The sequence below is a fragment of the Genypterus blacodes genome, unplaced genomic scaffold (genome assembly GCF_046128005.1).
Source record: "Genypterus blacodes isolate CSIRO-AG114 ecotype Tasmania unplaced genomic scaffold, CSIRO-AGI_Gbla_v1 ptg000133l_1, whole genome shotgun sequence".
Classification (NCBI taxonomy): domain Eukaryota; kingdom Metazoa; phylum Chordata; class Actinopteri; order Ophidiiformes; family Ophidiidae; genus Genypterus; species Genypterus blacodes.
The window spans coordinates 3,692,340-3,711,397 of record NW_027466935.1 but is presented as its reverse complement, the minus strand read 5'-3'; the positions used below and the strand labels follow the sequence as shown (position 1 = coordinate 3,711,397).

At 41.5% G+C, this 19,058-nt stretch overlaps 2 protein-coding genes across 4 annotated transcripts; both read right to left on the bottom strand.

The window, feature by feature from the left end:
* Positions 1 to 858: 858 nt before the first annotated feature.
* Positions 859 to 4,053, bottom strand: cdk2ap1 (cyclin dependent kinase 2 associated protein 1). 2 transcript variants are annotated; one of them, XM_076163529.1, is made up of 4 exons: positions 3,853 to 4,053; positions 1,953 to 2,053; positions 1,576 to 1,702; positions 859 to 1,482 (listed from the first exon to the last, which is right to left on the bottom strand). In XM_076163529.1, exons 1-4 carry the CDS (start codon positions 3,878 to 3,880, stop codon positions 1,415 to 1,417), a joined length of 324 nt encoding a protein of 107 aa, XP_076019644.1. In that variant the 5' UTR covers positions 3,881 to 4,053; the 3' UTR covers positions 859 to 1,414. The 2 variants fall into 2 exon arrangements, with proteins under 2 accessions (XP_076019644.1, XP_076019643.1); XM_076163528.1 differs by lacking the exon at positions 3,853 to 4,053 and adding an exon at positions 3,201 to 3,397.
* Positions 4,054 to 4,775: 722 nt separating this feature from the next.
* On the bottom strand, positions 4,776 to 18,513 carry sbno1 (strawberry notch homolog 1 (Drosophila)). 2 transcript variants are annotated; one of them, XM_076163781.1, is made up of 33 exons: positions 18,169 to 18,513; positions 16,443 to 16,562; positions 16,182 to 16,280; positions 15,864 to 16,094; positions 15,623 to 15,755; positions 15,294 to 15,394; positions 15,013 to 15,109; positions 14,437 to 14,597; positions 13,317 to 13,450; positions 13,136 to 13,226; positions 12,883 to 13,044; positions 12,623 to 12,758; positions 12,375 to 12,480; positions 12,097 to 12,250; positions 11,809 to 11,991; positions 11,583 to 11,680; positions 11,346 to 11,497; positions 11,041 to 11,238; positions 10,773 to 10,943; positions 10,513 to 10,682; positions 10,253 to 10,384; positions 9,828 to 9,963; positions 9,617 to 9,729; positions 9,454 to 9,525; positions 9,270 to 9,369; positions 9,006 to 9,080; positions 8,722 to 8,868; positions 8,419 to 8,513; positions 8,219 to 8,305; positions 7,975 to 8,112; positions 7,810 to 7,886; positions 7,493 to 7,686; positions 4,776 to 7,388 (listed from the first exon to the last, which is right to left on the bottom strand). In XM_076163781.1, the coding sequence occupies exons 2-33, from the start codon at positions 16,560 to 16,562 to the stop codon at positions 7,246 to 7,248; spliced, it is 4,206 nt and encodes a 1,401-aa protein (XP_076019896.1). In that variant the 5' UTR covers positions 18,169 to 18,513; the 3' UTR covers positions 4,776 to 7,245. The 2 variants fall into 2 exon arrangements, with proteins under 2 accessions (XP_076019896.1, XP_076019895.1); XM_076163780.1 differs by lacking the exon at positions 18,169 to 18,513 and adding an exon at positions 17,166 to 17,185.
* Positions 18,514 to 19,058: the final 545 nt, after the last annotated feature.

Here is a 19,058-nt window from a genome sequence, read left to right as displayed (position 1 = left end):
CTGGTTGCCCACCAGGGCCCATATTGTTCTTTCATCTTAAGCCTGTATGAGGCATGGAGAATGTCATAACGTCTCGTATGCGTTTTTAAGCACAAAAAAGATGGCATGTGTCTGATTCGGCCTTGGATTGATGACCTAAATGGTCAACCAGGCACCCAAGAGCTCAGGAGGGGTGCCTGGAGCCTGATGCATGATAATGATGTCACTAACCTCACATTTTTAGCGAAAATTAGGAAAGAAAGATGAGGGCTGTGGTTTAAAAAGCATCTGTGCCCAGGGGCCCCATTCTCTCATCTACCCTCAGCCTAACCCACCTTCACAGCAAGAAATTGGACAGTAATGCTTGCCTGTTGTTATTTTTGGGGATTTTGCATTTATTTTTAGCTGTTCTTGGTTTGATCACCCACAGTGACATGGGAGAGGGAGAGTGAGAGAAACAGCATTCATAGAGCAAAGAGATGACAGCTCTAAATGGCAGTAGTCTAGTCTACATTCTTGCAAAAAGATAATATTGATAATCCAGTTTTCTATGTTGTAGCTATACCTCACAATGGCTCCACATCCCTGGGGCTGATTCACAGATTTTGGGCGTCAGTCAATGTGTAAGAGGACACTATCCCGTTGTCAATCCTGAGAAACAATAAGAAGTGGTTTAATGGAAGATTTGAGGCCTCATTTTAAGAAATTTAAGACCATTTCAGTCAAAATTGGAGTGTGGTGTCGTCATCCCATCCTCCATGTCCTCCAAGAAGCTCCATCTCTGGATTACGATAGCACTTAAATATGAAACAGTTACAGATCAATCTAAATAAGATACGGAATGCCAAAATAGCAATGAGTTACACAATGACACCTATATTGAAAATACAATTTATTACACCAAGTAATAAATACATACAAAGATGCAAGTAACAGCATTTTCCTTTTTATACCAAAACCAACAACATGAACAAACCAAAGTATTTGGCACATCCCCGTCCTTCACTCACTCAGTCATGTGTGTTATAGGGGTCTGAAAAACAGACCAAATTCTATCAAAAAGGTGTTCTTCTTCTACTAGTCTACCCCTGTACAAGCCATGCAGTGTCTACAATTACCCCCTGGGCTGACGTGGGCCCATTCGCATGCATAAATCAACGTTTTTAAAACATGAAGTCAAAACTAAAAGACCCCAAAGTGGGACATAAAAACACCAATGATGGCCTCTCGTTTGTATGCCAATGACCCACACATGACTAAATGATCCACTAGAACCCTCAACAGTCAGAAATAACATTACTGCAATTTTTTTATGGAATTTTCTTTCACGTCCCTTATTTGTTTGCTTGCTCCTCTCAAAGGAAATACCATGCAAGTTATTTTTTCATTAAACACACACAGCTAATTCTCCTCGCAAGTGGGAATGTGGTCACGGCTAGGACCGGGCGTTGCGCTCCGTCTCGGCCAAGCACTCGCGCACCAGCCCTCGTGCTTGAATTATTCCTATAAGAAAGGGGAGACCAAAAACAGTTACAACCATATCTACAGTATTTATCCACATATATGTCCACGAGTGCCTTTCAGAGTTTGCTGTACCTCTTTTCAGTCTTTCCATCGCACTCTTACTTCCAGCATATGTGGGCCTGATTTCCTTGCCAAGCTCCTCAATGATGGCCAGCAGCTCTGCATATTTGTTCTGAGGCACTTGGCTACCAGTAGAGCCCTGAGAAGATCAGTTCAACATATTTTACATTAAACTTTCATGACCGATATGCCGAATTACCTAGAGAATATCACAGTGAACAAAAAATTAGACAATGACAACATTTCTGAAACAATACAACAACAATGTAAGAGGACGTTGACTTTAACTCACTCTCCGACTAATCCTGGATACTGATATGCATAGAATTGCAAGGGAAATGATTTCAATATGACAATACTAAATTAGACATTGTTCAACATGCAGTTACTTGTGAGAATCCCAGAGATGGTGGTCCATAGTCACTCAGAAGGGGCCTATAGGACTGCAACGTGGCCAGGTTAGCTGCTGAGGGAGACTGGAGGTTTCCCACTGTTTGGAGATCAAATTACAACTTGGCATCAGTCAAGCATTCCGAGAATAAAGACAACCAGATAACCACTCACGAGACGCATAACTCCACATAGCTCGGCCCAACAGTCCCCTTGGTTTAGATGGCCCAAACGCGCACACTTAAAGAAACTAGAACAACAACCTGCAATCTGGATCTACTATCACGTTTGACACACATTTGCCTGGCATCTGCTATAGGTCTTATTGTTAAGAGAGCATTGTCTTCATCATACATTACAAACCATGTGTAATCTTGCATCAATGTGCGGTCTTCAGATGACTGCAGATTACAACACGATCATAGATTGGTGGACATCCTATCTTGAATCTCATAGACTATGGAATAAAAATCCTTAACACCTCATATGAATACTTACTGAAAAATCATCATAAGAACAATTCGAAACATATCTTTCAAAAAAAATGCATGACTTGTCCTAAATGTTTGTGTTGCTTTTCCATTACTTTACCAAGCCCGGAAAGCATCATTTCTTCACTCCATGACTTTCCCATCATTTCCATGACAGTAACACAAATTATTCCCTTTTGTTCTGTGGCTCTATCAATAGTATTAAGTCAAACCACTGAGTATTTACACTGATATTCTGAATAAACTCCTTGACATTTCTCAGTACGAACACAAAGGAAACTGGTTAGAATTGGCGTCCTCTGATGCAGTATTAACCGTCCGCCACTAGATGTCCTCGATGAGGCATAAAAAAAATCGGTGGCAGATCAATCAGCAGCCCCGACCGAGGAGCATCATGGAGGAAACGGAACAAGGCTGGTTCAAGAAGACATAAGTGATACATTTTTGTCACCATGTAACGGCACCCACCCGGCGGGACCAGGACACCGGACGACGGATCGCCACATTTAGGACTCGTAGCCTCATCATTCATGCCCCTTTACCACCTTCTCAGCCGTCTGCTATCACGGATGGCGCTCTTTTACATTAGTAATAATGGCGGATATGAATTAGCCTAGCTCCCAGGATCTGACCCTATATATATAACTGGACAAAAACTACAGACACGCTCTTTCTCCAGGTATTCTCCGAGACCCCGAATTTAACACTCGATTTATCGGACGGATACTTTGATTTTGACCAACATTTTCTCCTTACCCTGGTTCCCAGAAGTTCCCGGAATGTGCTGATGGACATTGGGTTTATAAGACATTCCCAGAGACATAGTAAATTAAAGAAATAAAAATGACCCGAAATTCAGTGAAGCGTCTGTCTCTCACTTTTTGTTTACAACAGCGGCACCGGCAAATATGGCCGTCACTTTATATTGACACCCACTGTGCTTTCTAATACTGCAACTATCCATTGCGGGTTATCAGAAATGTGTAAAAACGTGGATTTCCCATAAAAACCGAACGGATTCACACGCGGTTTCGCTCGTTTTTAACACAACACAACACATTTTGTTACAGATTCTGTGAACTTTTAAAACATTTATCAGGAAGTCGACTTTAATCGGCACTTTTAAACCGACTGAACGCGTCAAGTTTGATAGTGTTCTTAAGTGTATGAACGTATGAACTGAGCTCGCTTTTTGACTTTCTCTGCATTTTACATTCTTTCATTTCGGGTTTTATATTACTATTAAACGTGGATTCGGTGTGTGTATTGTAAATGTGCCCACTTCGTCTATCGTGGTGTGGATTTAGACTTTATATCCACGTTGTAGCAGTAAAGCGGAAGGCTTTTGTTTCAGTTTTAGACGACGGCGGGGAAAGAAAATAAGAAGCAGTAAGCAGTGTGCATGTACCTGGCTTTGTCTGAGGGGGCGCATCCATCGCTTCTTGGATTTACACACACACACACACAGTATGATCTAAGTGTTAGGAAAAAAGAATATAGAATTAAAAGGATAAATTATTTGCATCCACTCTTATTTTGGAAGCACGAAGGATCCGCTCTTCTTCCATTCAGATCACTGAGTTGTCTGATCGCTCTTCTTAAGATCCCATCAGTCCTCAGACCACATGGTAGGACCCAGCCACCGGCCTGACCCAGTCCTGCTGCCAGGGTCACGACCTCCTGGGTCCCCTGGAAAAACCGGATTGTTTGGGTTCAGGCAACATACGACTTTGTCGAATAAAGGTTTTAAGAAAGTTTACGTTTTACACAATCTGTCTTTTTCGCTGAGGAGAATAAAATAATATATATATATATATATATAAAATAAGGATGTATAAATATGAGAAATAACAGGAGACATAACACAATTGCATAATCACGTGGAAGATGTTGTGTAAATGGATATATTAAAAAAATATATATATAAAGCTAGAATTCTCAGGAAATAATAATTGGCTAAGAAATGCAAATTGAAAAATCAAATCATGCGAGCGAGTCTCTGCTAAATATTTCCTAAAATAATGAAGTCTTAGCAAAAAATAACCTTATTTGCTACAGGGAATATACTGAATAGTTCAATCAAGTGAGACACCTTGTCTGTGACAAGTACAAAAATGGTACTTATCATAAAAATAAATAAATGTGTGTAAGATCTGTACTGGCGCTGAAATTATTTAGAATTTCCTTTATAAATTAATTTGCCTTAATGTACCAGGCATTTAGGGAGTGTGTGGAAGTTCAGACTAAACATGCTGAGGCAATCTCACTGGTCTGAAGAACGTTGAGGTGCCAGGCTGCATTGATGTATTCAGATTAGTCTCACTCTTAACAGATGGAAGTATACCAAGCTTTATTGGTCATTGCACTCATTCATTTCACATACAGGTAATGCAGGTTTTTTTGTACAACTCAGTAGTGCAACTCGTGCGATGAAACAAAAAGTCCTTCAAGTGTTTCAGCTTATTCCAACAGCTCACCTGCCGTGATATTCTACGGCACTCAAAAACAAAACAAAACAATGTTACCGTTCTCAGCAGCCCATATACACAACATCTGCAACGTGAAAATAAAGGCTATTATTTGCTTACATATGTGTTGGACATTTAGCAATTTTGATTTGCAATTCCATGACCTAACACTTCAAAGGAAATACTTTTTCTGAAAGTCTAATGTTAGGTCTTTTACAAAGTGTACAAAATGCTCATTATTATGATACAAAGATCTGATTCCCAGTTAGTTACCGTTCTAAACTCATTAAGAACAGAGTGGATATCCACACTTGGATATGATTCATGAATTCACAGGATAAGGATCTGTCTGAGCATAGTGTCATTCCAATAATTAAAGAAAAACATTTTCCAATGTACCCAGCCTTTGGTCCGTCCCTTCCAGTGCTGATGTGCTGATGTATAACAGAAGTATACAGGAAAAAGCTTCAATACTTGCTAAATAAAACAGGCGCTGAAAAATCTTGGCCATTACATCTATTGTTATTACAAACTGTCAACAAAACGAGAGGAATAACAGATGAGCTGTGAAGATGCACTGGAACTACAGCCACTACAGTGAGAAAGGGTGACGTTTATGCTCGGGCAGTAGTACAAAAGAAGCCTATGACTTTGAGTTATGTCATGCATTTCAGATTCTCTTTAAAGCTTTTAGCTTTTTTTGTTTCAGTGAGGGTTTTCTTTGCTTAACCCCTGAGCAAAATCTTGTATATATATAAAAAAAAAACAAAAAAAAAAACCTTCAGTTGAGCCCGATGACTAAAACCGGTCTTATTCTCAAAACTTGCTTTAAGATTAAATAGCAACTTTGTCAAAGACGTGTTTCACATTTTTTCTGATCTTGGCTACTCTTCTCTCAATGACAGATGCTGAGATCAGCCAGGTAACACCGCCACCACCAACTGTGAGACAAAGTCAAGGTGTAGACCAAAGGTGTTTTGTAAGAACTTGTCTCGTTTTATTTTAGAGTGGGAAAATGGAGCGCCTATCCCTTTCATGTGGGTACAATGCGATAGCCGGACCGTCGTGTTCCTAATTACCCATGGTTTCCCCCACTTCCTTTACAAGAATAGCAACTGACAAAATCTGGTTTCCTCAAGACTGAAACCTTGCGGGTTCGGATAAATGGAAATATTCAGCTGTTCAGAACAGCTGATGCTTTAACAAAATAATGTTAACATTACACAAAATGTAATATGGCCCCTGCTTTGTCGAAGTGAATACAGAAGATACAGAACTAGAAACTATTCTATTGTAGTGCAGACATGAAAATTGATGGATGAATATTTGCTGTAAAACGAAAAGTGAACTGAATGGAAACATGGACCTAATTTGAGCTCTATGTACAAAAGAAACAGAAAATTTGGTCTGAAGATTAAAATGCAATGATGACACGAGAAAGCACCGACACTTTGGTCTTTGTATTGCAATGGCTTCCAAACATCTTGGGCCTGTTGCATGACGCAGCTCTTCTACATGAGGATAACTTGCTGCGTAAAACCCAGAATTCTTCGCTACAAATTATCAAGCTTATTGAGTAAAACAGCTTTGTGAAGAGGCAGCAGAAAACACGTTTGCACACATCAGGTTTTCTGTGTTCAAGTGACAAAAGCGCAGAATGCAATGTTTGATGAGTGATAAACTGCCTGTACAATCGTAACAAATTTTGGTGCTAAGCTATTTTTTTTTACTAAATACGGATTGCATCACGTGTTAACACTGTATTGCACAGTATTTTAGCATTAAATGCCCACTGGTAACTTAAATTCTCATACTTGAAAAGTTTGAATGCTCTTTGTCTCATCCACCTTTGGTCTAAACCAGAACCAGGCTTTGCCTCACACTGGGTGATCCTGGGCTAAAACAACGGCACAAAATATATTTAACAGCTTGCACGAGAGTGAGAAATTGAATGACTGAACAGCCACAGGCCATCATGCCTTCAGCTTGTGTCAACTCGGTCTTTATCAATATATCACAAACCTTTCACTCTGAATGTCAGAGGACAATACGTCACCAATCAAACCTCTCTAGGTCAAAGTCTCTGGAGATCTATAAAAAGCCCTGAAATCTTTCCTCTGTACAAACACTGCTTTACATGTGAGAATACCACAGCTTAGTGTGACGCCCACAAACAACCAGGAACAATCGGGTGCAGAACAAGGATTAGTGGTTCTGGAGCCTGCAGTGCAGAGACAGAGATTGGTGGAGTCGAATCCCCTCAGTCTGGGATGTGAACTCAGGTGGGAGCCGAGTTGGGAGCGGCGCTCGCGGGGCCGAGTGGTCCACCCGAACTATGTGTTGGGTGCCTGACAGAGACTTTGGGGGTGAAGCTGCTGTCGCTTCTGCTGCTCCTGCACTGCAAGCTGCTGGCACTGGTCTGATGTTGAGAGCTTATTGATGAGGGGAGACACGCAGTTTGCTGGAATGATTAGTCCTGTAGAGAAGAACAAAACAGACGTGCAGACAAAATTCACTGCTTTCGTCTTAACATTTGTATTACACTGAATGCATAAAAATGTTTCAAATCATTCAACCTACCAACTATCCTCTGTCCATCTTCTGTTCTGAGACGAACGATCTGCACCTTGACGTTGGTTCCACTGACTGGGGTGAGCACCTCCTCCAACTCGTTCCACACACTCAGCACCGAGCCACACAGAACATAGTAAGACCTACAGCGAAGGCCGACCTCACACTGCAGACCCACAGACGCTTTCTTACAATTCCCCCGCCTGTAGACAAAGAAACACAAGAGCACACAGAAAGGCTTACAACTACTCACAAGATGGAAACGTGAACACAGAGGCTGAAGATTCTGTTACAATACATATTCCATCCATCTGAAAAGGGCATACCAGTATGCGTGGGAACAGATATTTGCAGATGACTTGTACTGCTCACTCCAGTGCTGCTTTGCATCTTCTGATAAGACCTAATTGGTGAAGAAAATACATGAATATCTGCCATACAAGCAAAGACTTTGATTCTGTGTTTTTCCAGTCAAGAATTTCTGTAGTAACCTTTTTAAATTTCTTCTTGATGTCTGCATACGGCTCCAGTTTGAGCTGTCTGCCCGTGTTCGGCCGGTACACCAGAAACAGCCTCTTTTTGGCATTGACCTCTTTCACCAGTATGGCTGTTTTTTTGTTATTCCTCATCTGAAAGCAAAATAGAAGTTGTAATTCAGGAAGATCCTTTTTTCCCACCAAAACTCCACTTGAAAAATGTAATTTCACACTATGAGTAAGTTGTCTTCAACCGTACCTGAACATAGAAGCCATCATCTGCTCCATTTTGTTCTGCCCAAGCATGAGTGGCTTCTTCCCATGACATTCCTCTCTCTACACTGACCTGTAGAAGGAAACAAACCAAACAAAGTCAAGTAATACAATTGTGATCAAACATATCTTCAGACAGGAATAGTCACATGGCCCTTTTGGAATTTATGTGACAAAGTGACATACTGTGTGGAGCTCTACGTGTCCCGATGTGGTATAGCCTGGTGTCAGGAATTTCCTGCAGTCCACCTTCTTTACTTTCTCATCCCCAGATCCCAGATCTAACACAAAACAGAAGCAATAGGAAGAAGGAAGAGTTAAACAGATTAGATACATTTCAGCTTCAATGTAATCTTGAGATCAACACAGTAGGCATGAGCAAATTTAGGAGTAGCATTTTCGACTTGCCATAATACAAAAATGCTCAAGCCTCACTTGAGCCGTTTGAAAATAAGCTGACTGACAACATGAACAGTGACTTGATCGTACCTAGAATGCCCATGTCATATCTGCCGTTCTTCTTGGCCTCCTGAATAACAGCTGTTAGTGTATCAGCAAAATACTGAAACAACGCATTCTGCTGCTGCACCGCCATGCCCAAAATACGGTTCAGGAACTTCCCCATATTGTTGTAGTCTATGGAAGTAAAGAAGTACATGCATCAGCTTTACGTCAACATTTTCCACAATTACTGTACCGATACAGAACAAAACCTTTGCTATCCAAATGTTTATAACTGTGGTTGTGACTTTCAAGTTCTAAGCAGGCATCACCTTTGTCCAGTGTTAGTGCTCCGGATCTGTCCTCTACGTTAATCAGACCCACGCCTATTAAGCCACCTTGAATTTCTACAGGAGAAAAATACAAATTAGTATTCAGAGACACACACGGGACCCTTATGATTTACAGTCAGTTAATAGGATGTAATGTTTTCCACCACAACCTATATGGTAATATTACTAATAGTATGAGTGGAATGTTGCTTCTCCACGTAAAAGAAAAGAAAAACTAAATTTTCTTTATTATAAAAGTCATACCTTTAAAGAAATCCCCTTTGAAGTCTGAGGGTGGAGACACCAACGGAGAATCAAGTTTTACAATGGATTTCATCACAATTTCCAAGGCGTTTCTGCCGTACTAAAAACAAAGAGAGAGGGCAGGTGAGTCACTGGCAAATAAAGACAGTAATAGGAGCTGCTCAAACACGTATGATTGGCTTACTTTGTTGTCGAAGTTAAACCTGCTGAGATCTCGAGTTTCTGTTGCTCTTCTGTCTCCATGAGTGAGTGCACCCTGTTAAGAGTTACACACAAGCAATGCCTCTGTATTAGAATTCCTCTCGAGTCATTTCAGAGGAAAAATTATAAATTGAATTAGTAATTACCAAGCTTTCTAGTCTTTTGGCAACGATTGATGCAAATCTCTGCTCTCCTGCAAGCTCAGATATGAGGAAGACATATTCTGGAGCTGTGACCTGGTTTGACCTGTGTGTTCTCCCTGAATTAGGTTAAACAAAAAGAAGAATAAAAGAATTCAGGCATTTGGTCAGGCACTGCCATCATACAGAGAATTCAAAGGGGTCAATGTCTACTGACCAAACTGTTGTATAGCTCTGTCTGCACTCCAAGGTAGCTCAAGGGTCATGTGGACCCTGCGCCTCTGGTTCTTCACCCGACGGTCAGCCTGCAAGGATATACCCGAGCTTGCAGCTTCCGAGATGATGGCTATGTTCTGTTTGGAAGGAAACACAGTGGATACAACATTTCACATTCGCTTCTAAAATTGTAATACATGTATAAAAAATAAAAATCTTATTCAACAATTTCTCTAAAACTTTAATCAAAAGGACTGCGTTGCCTTATCCCAAATATTTAATTATGAACTCGCTACACATAACATTGGAGGACATAGTTGAAAACTTTGTGAAGCTGGCTTCTGCAATGTGGCTCCCAATCCTGAGCAAGTCCCTCTACCAGGTTTGGAATACATTACTTCCTTTCCACAGGGACATCAGCTTTACCTTCTCTCCGTCCATAAACCTCTGCTTCTCTGTGAGATTGAGGATTTCCACCGGAACATCCAGTTCAGAGCGGGATTCATAGGTGATGCTGCCATCATCGTTGCTGACCACACGACCCTTGCGGCCCGTCATCTGATAAGAGTTAAACAGGAAAGTGAGAACATTTTACAGACTATTTACCGATGTAGCTTAAAAGGAATTAAAAAGCAAAATTCAAGCCAATTTAGAGTAATAAAAGCGAATGAAAAGGTCATAAATACCTCTGCCACATTCTCTGGTCCCCCCAATTCATCTATGAGCTCATCCAGAGTGTTGGGAGGTAGATCGTGTGCAAGCTGCTCAAGACTTTCAAGCAAGTCTCTTTTCATTTTCTGGGCAAGGTCCACTGAGTCCTCACTGGTAAGATAGCTATCATGACTCTCTGTCTTGACTTGGGGAAAAGCAAAAAACGAAACATTACCCACTGGAGGACAAAAACAGAGTCATTCCGTTTTGTTTTTTAATCTGGTGACATGCTTACCTATGGCAGGCGCGCTTGGGGGATTAACAGGGGCAGTGAATGTAGGCCTGGTGGAACCCAGTCCAGAGGCTAACAAGGCACTTTGAATGGAGTCTGGATCAACACTCTTCCTCTTTTTTTTCTTCTTCTCTTTCCCCCTTTTCTTTGGTTCTTTTCTGACAAGCCATGGATCTACAAAATGGTAACGTTTGTTTGAAACACCAATTTTAAGCTACCATAACACTATCCCAAAGACCATAAATCAACACGACCCAGTCTGAAATCTTACCATCGTCCTCGTCGCCATCAGATTCGTCTCTGAATGGGTTGAAATCATCATCATCATCATCCGCTGAGCTAACAGATTTGAAGCTGTCATCATCAGACTCTTTGTCCGAGTCCTCTGATTGGCTCTCATCAGAGCTGGTGCCTGACAGACCGCCGTGCTTGCGAGGCTTCTTTTTCGGCTGTTTTTTTAAGTCTAGTCCTGAAAGACAATGATGGGGAACAATGGTATTTTTCAATTTTAATCATTCGAATTCAGTGATCAAACAGCAAAAAGACAAGAGAAAAATGTATAACTAAAATAACTACCTTTCCTCTTCTTGCCCTTGTGATGAGATTCTGCTGCAGCATCATTGGGAGACGGGGTTTTCTTGGCCGAGAGGTCGATGCCCAGCAGGCTATAAAGCTTCTGTCTGTCAGGAGCTGGGAAATGCTTCTCTACCAGAGACTGCAGCACACCCCTAAAGCAAGAACATGTCGTTACATCAATTGTGTGCATCAGTCTTTTTGAACTGAAAACAAACAAACATAGTTCTTGTTTCTTACTTTGCAGTTGACACAAAGTCATTAAGCTCTCCTCCTCCCTCCTCTAAAGCCTCGAGAGTTCTTGCTTCTCCGGTGGACTGAAGTCCGATCACCACACACTGTAGAAGAAATGGCTATTGTGATTATTCACACTCAAACACGGCAGAACAAAATTACTGTTACTGTACTCCGAAATATAACTGATTGTTACTTCAAGACTTTTTATATTATCATTATCAAGTCTCACCTTTCCATTTTGAACATCCTCTCTCGCCAGCTGAACAACTCGGCGGACCTTAGAGGCAATGCAGAGGTACTTGAAGAACCTCTGGTGAGCAGACCAGAACTGGCCCCACATTGACTTCTTCATGCGCTGTTCTGCATCCATCAGGTTAGCAGCCTGCTGGAACTTCTCACGTGCACTCACCCACTGAAACGGGCAGAAACGCAAAATTAGGTAAGATTTTTGCAACAACAAAATGTGAAAGCCAACTGCTAAAAATCCACTTCTACGAGGCTAAGTTAATGCTCTTACCAGGCGCACAGATTTGTTGTACATATTAATGTATTGCTGATTCAGAGGAACCTCTTCAATCTTGAAGGTCACACCTGTGAAACTCAACTGCCTTGCAATGTACATCCCCCTCAATTTCATATCCATAGCCACTATCTCCATGGCACCAACACCTCTAAAATGGGAACAGATGGATACATATTATAAAAAAACAGAAGAGAAATGTTCCACTTCACAAAATGTCAATGCTCATGAAGTGGTGTTGCCGCGCCGTGTAATGTACAAATTCAGAAACAAACCTGCGCTCAACAGCTTGGATGAAGTTGCCAAACTCCCTGAAGGGAGTTTTATGCCCCCAGATGCCCAGACGGTTCATGTAAGCCATGTTTCGGGGTTCAGAGGCACCTAGATGAGAAGATTCATTGCTCTATTTGCATTTCTTTTCCACATCGTTAACCAGACAACACATTCACTTCAAGATAATGTGTATCAATTCAAAAGCTGGGTATCTACATCTAAATCCTGTGTTGTTTATATGTCTACATACCGGTGGCACTCGCGTACACGACTCGAGCCTTAGGGAGTTTGTTCTGGAGCTCCAACACTGCAAGTCCAGTTTTAGTAGGTTTTGACGATCCAATAGGACAAACATTTTTGGCTTTGTGACATTCATCATAGACGATCTGAGTCATGGGGTTAAGGACAACTATTAAGCTTTGGAGGAAGATGATAAAATTCAATGCAAAAAAAAAGAGAAATAAATAACAATCAGCAATTCCTGACAGCTTTGCTTGAATGAAAGGATACAGCTCCATCAAAATCTTCTCCACACCAGTGAAGAAGCTGTTCAAATCTGGTCTTGTACTTTCCTCCCGACTGGCTTTCTCCTATCAAGGAGGAGTAGGTGGCAAAGATCACACCTTTCTTCACACTCCCATTGTGTTTTGAAGAGATTTTGCCATATTTGAACTGAAAGTTTAAGAGTGAAAGTTAGTCACTTTGAAAAAAATGAGTTCATCTGGCTCTTAACATATATGCATCCATATGTACACATGCATACCTTATTCAATGAGTGAACCTGGATGTTCTTTGCCCCTATATCCCTTAAATCCCGTTCAGCATCATATTTCAAGTCATTTGAGACACTAAACCTGAAGAAACAAAAGATTTAAAAAAGAAATAAGACAATGTACAGAGGGAAATTGTGACCAATGACCAATGTCTGGGGGATATGCAATTACCAAAGTGATCGCTTCCTGCCTAAAAGATAATTCTCATATATTATCCCAGCAATGGTCCGGCCTTTCCCCACACCAGCTCCATCACCAATCAAATAGGCAGCCCGGTCACCATTAGGAAGGAATGTCTCATGTTGCTGTGGGGCACAGAGAGAAGAGGTTATTGCATGTATTATAACTTTGAACATTTTAATTAAACAAAAGAAAACAAAGCAGAAAAACAGTTAAATTACGCATTGAATTGTTACATACAGATATTGAGTTCAGGGTCAGGCACTGTAAACCCAATCCACATACAACAGGCCCAGTACGGTCCAACAGACCGACACAAAAGTGAGAACTAACAACAACATGGCACTACACAGGTGACACAAGGTAATACACAGGCAAGAAAAACAAGAGAAACCAAGCACGTGGAAAACTGAGGAAAAACAAATCAATAGCTCAGACAATAAATAAATATATAGGTTAAAAGGGTAGAGTAATAACTCAACAGGGCAGACTGAGGAGCAATGATGACGGCAAATTATAGAAATGGGTGTGTCAACAGATTCGGCAGGTCCGACATAATTGTGTACAATTTTCCAGAGCTTGGAAGCAAGGTCCCAAATGCTCCATCTCCTTTAATATTCAGGTCTGTTAGGGGAGCAGATGCTCTAAGAGACCTTGAGGTACTATAATGACTCAGTAGCAGCACTATATGAGCAGGTGCTGCGCCACTTAATACCTTATAGGCAATTAAAAGAATCTTAGAAATCAATACTAAAACGTTCGGGGGCCAGAGCAACAACGCTAAGAGAGGTGTAATATGAGTAGAGCATTTTGTCTTGGTTATAATCCTGGCTGCTGAATTTATTAATGTTCTACTGAAGTAGGAGAACATTTAAGGAAGACTGAGACGCAAACATGAGAAGAAAATTGGAATAATCTAGGGGTGTCCAGAGGTAATTACTATATCCTTGAAAAGCAGAATGAGACTGGTCTTTGCAATATTTCTGCGGTGGAAGGTCGGACTAGTTTTTGGATGCTGAAATTTGGCCCAGGGGGTAATTCACAGCTTCAGCAACAACGTCTGGCCCAATTTCTGCCTCATCAATATTGAGTTGCAAGATTAAATGTTTACCTGAGCTGCATATGTAATGGCCTCTAGCTGCAGAGCAGAAAGGCAGCCGCGATCGATGGTTTCTTCTGGGATGGACAGTCTGTACCACACATCTGGAGGGTTGACGCTGGACAGAGAGCTGGTCTCCACCACAGGATCGGGATGACGTAGGCCAATCCGAACTGCAATGACAAACTAACTGGTTAATGGATCATTTATTTTAAAGCTATATATATTTTGAAAGACCTGCCGTCAATTCAATATCGGTTCATAAAATTGCCACGTGTAATGAAGAAAATACTGAATATTCATGTGGATGCATTTAGAGAATTTTGCATTTAATTCATTTTGTGTGTGTGTGGGAAACCCATATTAACCATTAATTACTTGAGATGTGTTGCAACAAAGTTTAACCACCTAGAACACACTGATGATTTAACAACTTACTTTTATACTTTGATCCAATTTCAACATTGTAAGGAACTCGTTTCTCTTTAGGGGAAAATGCTGTAGTTGTAAACTAGTCAGGCACAAATGGACCAGGATATTGACGCTATTGTCATTAACCAACAAGATTACTACAACAGTTATACTTACGTTTCATTGGCATGTATTCTGCATAAGTCTCAGCATGACCCAACTCTTCTTCCTCTTCCTCCTCGGGCTCATCCTCATCCTTCATTCCTGGAAGTTTCTGCACATGGAGAATGCGATGAGAAAGGGAAAGAACACTCACTCATAACATTCTTCCAAAGCCAAAAGGAAATATTTAACTATAATCAATTTCACAAAACTAACGTAGCAGTGTGTCGTTGATGGTTTCGTTTTTATTACCAACACATTACTTTGTACCTTTAAAATCCAATATTAATTCATACCAGAGGCTGTGAAAAGTTCTGTAATTTTTTGTCATCGTTAATCCAGATCCTGGTAACATCTTTGCCGAACACTTCCTTCTTTATTCCATTATTCATGTCACCTGAAACAGAGAACACAGCTGTTAATATCACAACCAAACAAACATGCTCAGGTCGATGCGCCTTCTCATTAATTCAGTCAATGTTACAGCACACATATTCACTAAACACTGAGGAAATCACCAGAAGTTTTGAATTAGCGGCCTGGAGTTCTCCCAAAAGCAACATTGACACAACATTGGGGAACCTTTAATTGTCATCCTGAAACTAATTTCAACCCAATATCTTACTTGTTGCTGTTGCAGTAGCAACTGGTGGAGCAATGTTAGAAGGAGGCTTAAGCCTCATGAGCTCCATCAGACTGTTGCCCTTTAGGCCAGTACCCCTCACACCACTCGTCCTAAGCAGGTCCTTCAACTGAATCTGTGAAAAAATGTAACAAGCATAATGAGTTATTGGAATGCTTCTGCTCTCCAATATTTTTCTACATTTCTGATTGTGAAAGAAAGGGCACAAGTTCAACATGCTTACCTGCTCTCTGTTAGAAGGCACTATTGTGGACGCTGAAGGGGGAAAAGTGGTGGTGGAGCCGGTCGATGATGCTCGAAGCGCTGAATTAGCAACATGTACCACCTTGGTTACAGTTATGGTGTGTTTGATGGGGTTTGTGACTGATTGTTTGGTCACAGCAGCTCCTAATGATGGCAATTGATTCAGCTGATTTAAGACAAAAGTGGTGGTTGATGGCTGAGGTTTGTGCTGCTGTAAAGAAAAAAGGGCAAAAAATATGGTTTTTGACATACTGCAATAGAAAGGGGAGGAATTTAATCTTATTTAACGTAATCTCACCCTGATAGCAGCTATGGGGAGTGGAGCCATGGTCTCATTTCGAACGGCTTCCACCGCATCAGCTCCCAAACCAACATCCAGGGCACTGATGGAGATAGACTGGATGGGGGGGCAGAAAAGAGACCATTAAGATCCGAGAACAGTACAGAATAAAATAAACAATTCCTGCCATGTAGATGAGAGGGAGGCAAGCAGGGTTTATGATGGCATGAAAGCAGACATTCAATGATACTCAGGTAAACTCTGTTAAGATCATCTTACCTGCTGGGCTGTAGAGGGCTGTGCAACATCCTGAGAATCAACATCAAACAGGCCTAAATCATTTGGGCAAATGCCACTCTCACTAAGGGCGGCGAGAAGCAAGTCCTGTCCAGGATCCATCTGCAAGGAAAACACATTTTTTTACTTGCAGAATTTGAAATGGACTGTAACTGTAAAATAGCAGGGAGGAAACTGTCTGCACTACACCGCTGACATAATTCTCTTGTATATAATTATTTCCATAATTCAAAGTTTTATTGTTCAGTTATAATGGCTCTTAACCTTCACCTTAACCCTCACAAAATACAGGACATGAAGCCCAATGTTGAGTTTGAGCTTTTGAACGGAACAGAGGAGAAATACAAAATATCGCTAATGAACTAAAATTGTTTCCAGACAATGATGAAAGACTGCATCACGCTATAAACGAGCGCATCCACAAGCATGGAGAAAAAGCATCAGAAACATTTGAGAATGGCATCTACAACCTAAGATAAGTGTAGTAAGTGTACAAAGCGAACCTAAAGCCCGATTGTTATTTTATTTAAGCGTATAAAACACATGTCCTTGCCATTTACAGGTACGATACTCAATCAACACGCGAGAAAACGAAAATGAACCAAACTATGAAAACGAAACTGACCGGATCTACCCGACTAAACTCTTAAGAACCGTTGAAGAAGCAGAAGTCTATCTCTTTATCGCAGTAAAGTTTATACACACCAGCACGGGAACAGGACGCGGTACAAAGTGAGCCATACCGAGACACGTGTTTGCCCCCACGCGCAACTTCCTGGTCCCGTACACTCGCGAAGATTCACACAAGTCACCCACAGCGCAATCAGTCGATCATGTTTTCAACCCCGTAACAGCTACAAAAAATTACAAAACAACCAACTTGTCCGTCGACTGCATGCCAGTCACCACCCGGTTTCCTACACAACAGCAAACAGACGATTCGCTACACTGAACTGTTACACTGACCCGATTACAAAAGGGTGACACAGATTAGCAGTGTTAGCTAGCCGATCATTTGGAAGACAACACACACAGGTCAACACGCGCGCACGGAGATGACATTGACAGGACAATCATACCGCTTACAAGCTATATGTGTCCTCCACCAGCCATTGAATAGCTATGAATGTAAATAACGTTGAAGTATAAACCTGCTGTGACTTAACTGCGCTCAGTTGTACAAGATGTCAGCTGGTCACTGTATCATCCACATGGTAACCTTAAGCATTTACTACATCAACTCCGCATACAATCTTAACCGCAACTCATAATTCCGCCTATAATGGACAGTAGACAACTTTACCGTAACATTCGTAGCCATCGCGCTTGACTTCGTAGCTAGACTAACTTATGCTAATATTGCCCAATGTTCGCGTATTACGTAGACATAAAGTATAAACAGCAGTAACGCTCGGTAAATAAACAATCCTAAGCACAGCTACGGTACACAAAGCTAGACAATGAGCTCGCGCGTTGTGTTGTTTACGGCAGCTCAGACACAAACACCGTGTCACTGTTGTCGCTAGCTAACATTAGCAACGAACCTAACTAACAAGACGCGCTAAAGGTAACTTAGCTTAGTAGAGAACCAAACTTACGACATTTCCTTTTAGTTTCCGTCGCGCAAAGGACAACTCGGGTGTTTCGTAATGGCCGAGGCGTAGGGTGGGAGTTGAGTAAACAGGAGCCGACCGTAAAATGAACTTACCTGGCAGTTGAACGGCCGCTGTAGCGCGCTGTGGCGGTGCTGCTGTGGCGGCTCTGTGGGTTTGTTGTCCTCTCCGCTCCGCAGCTCACGCCATCTTTTATCAAACGCTCCGCCGCATGCGGGTCACGTGACGCGCAGGGCCCCCACGGCGGCGGCGCCTTTTCGCGGTCAAACTTCGTGCCCGACGGCGGTAAAAACCGAGTGTCGGGGCCGCCGTTGGACGTCTTACCGTCAAAGAAGACAGATAATGACGAAGAATGTGACATTTTCCATCTATGTTAGAACAAACGACAAACATAGCAGAGACAGCGAGCTAATTCACTATCACGTGACCAAGCGGACGCAAAATAGGAAGTGACGACATGACTTTTCTTCTTCGTCTTGTTTTTTTTCTTCATTTGCTTCTTCTTCTTCCTCTTCTTCTTCTTCTGCAATTCCTACAAATGCTTTTCAGCAATAAAGCCCCTTTCCCACAAACATTCTTAATTAATTCTCACACTTACCGTTTCTATTCATTATTTTTGATTGAAAGAATTTGTTCTCATCTTCCACCTTTCTGCCCACACAGTGCTGGGGCCTGGAAAACTGGTTTTACAAATGTTCTTCCACTTAAAAAGCTCAGTTTCCACAACCATTTCCATTCAGTATCCATGAAACCAAGGCGCTGTGTGGTCGCACCATTGCAGGGGTAGAATAATACATACGCACTTATGATGTGGGGTCTTTTTAGGACCTTGCAGGGAATCAGGTTCATCATGGTTTTGCTTGTAATTTGAGTAATTAATGCAACATTTAGTATTGTGATTTAACAGCTCGCATCTGTGTGAATGTATTTGAGTAGCCAGGATCAAATGATGTTGCCTGACTTTATATCCTCATGTATTAGTTCC

Bases quoted from the DNA above. Each gene is read 5' to 3' on its own strand.
- sbno1 (XM_076163781.1), bottom strand. From the start codon at position 16,562: ATGGATCCTGGACAGGACTTGCTTCTCGCCGCCCTTAGTGAGAGTGGC. The intron at 15,395-15,622 runs GTAAGATATTGG...TCTCTGTTTCAG, and splicing joins TGCTACTGCAACAGCAACAA to GTGACATGAATAATGGAATA. The intron at 10,385-10,512 runs GTATTTATGACC...AACTCTTATCAG, and splicing joins GACCAGAGAATGTGGCAGAG to ATGACGGGCCGCAAGGGTCG.
- cdk2ap1 (XM_076163528.1), bottom strand. From the start codon at position 3,267: ATGTCTCTGGGAATGTCTTATAAACCCAATGTCCATCAGCACATTCCG. The intron at 2,054-3,200 runs GTAAGGAGAAAA...ATCTCCAAACAG, and splicing joins GGGAACTTCTGGGAACCAGG to TGGGAAACCTCCAGTCTCCC. The intron at 1,703-1,952 runs GTAACTGCATGT...TGATCTTCTCAG, and splicing joins CATCTCTGGGATTCTCACAA to GGCTCTACTGGTAGCCAAGT.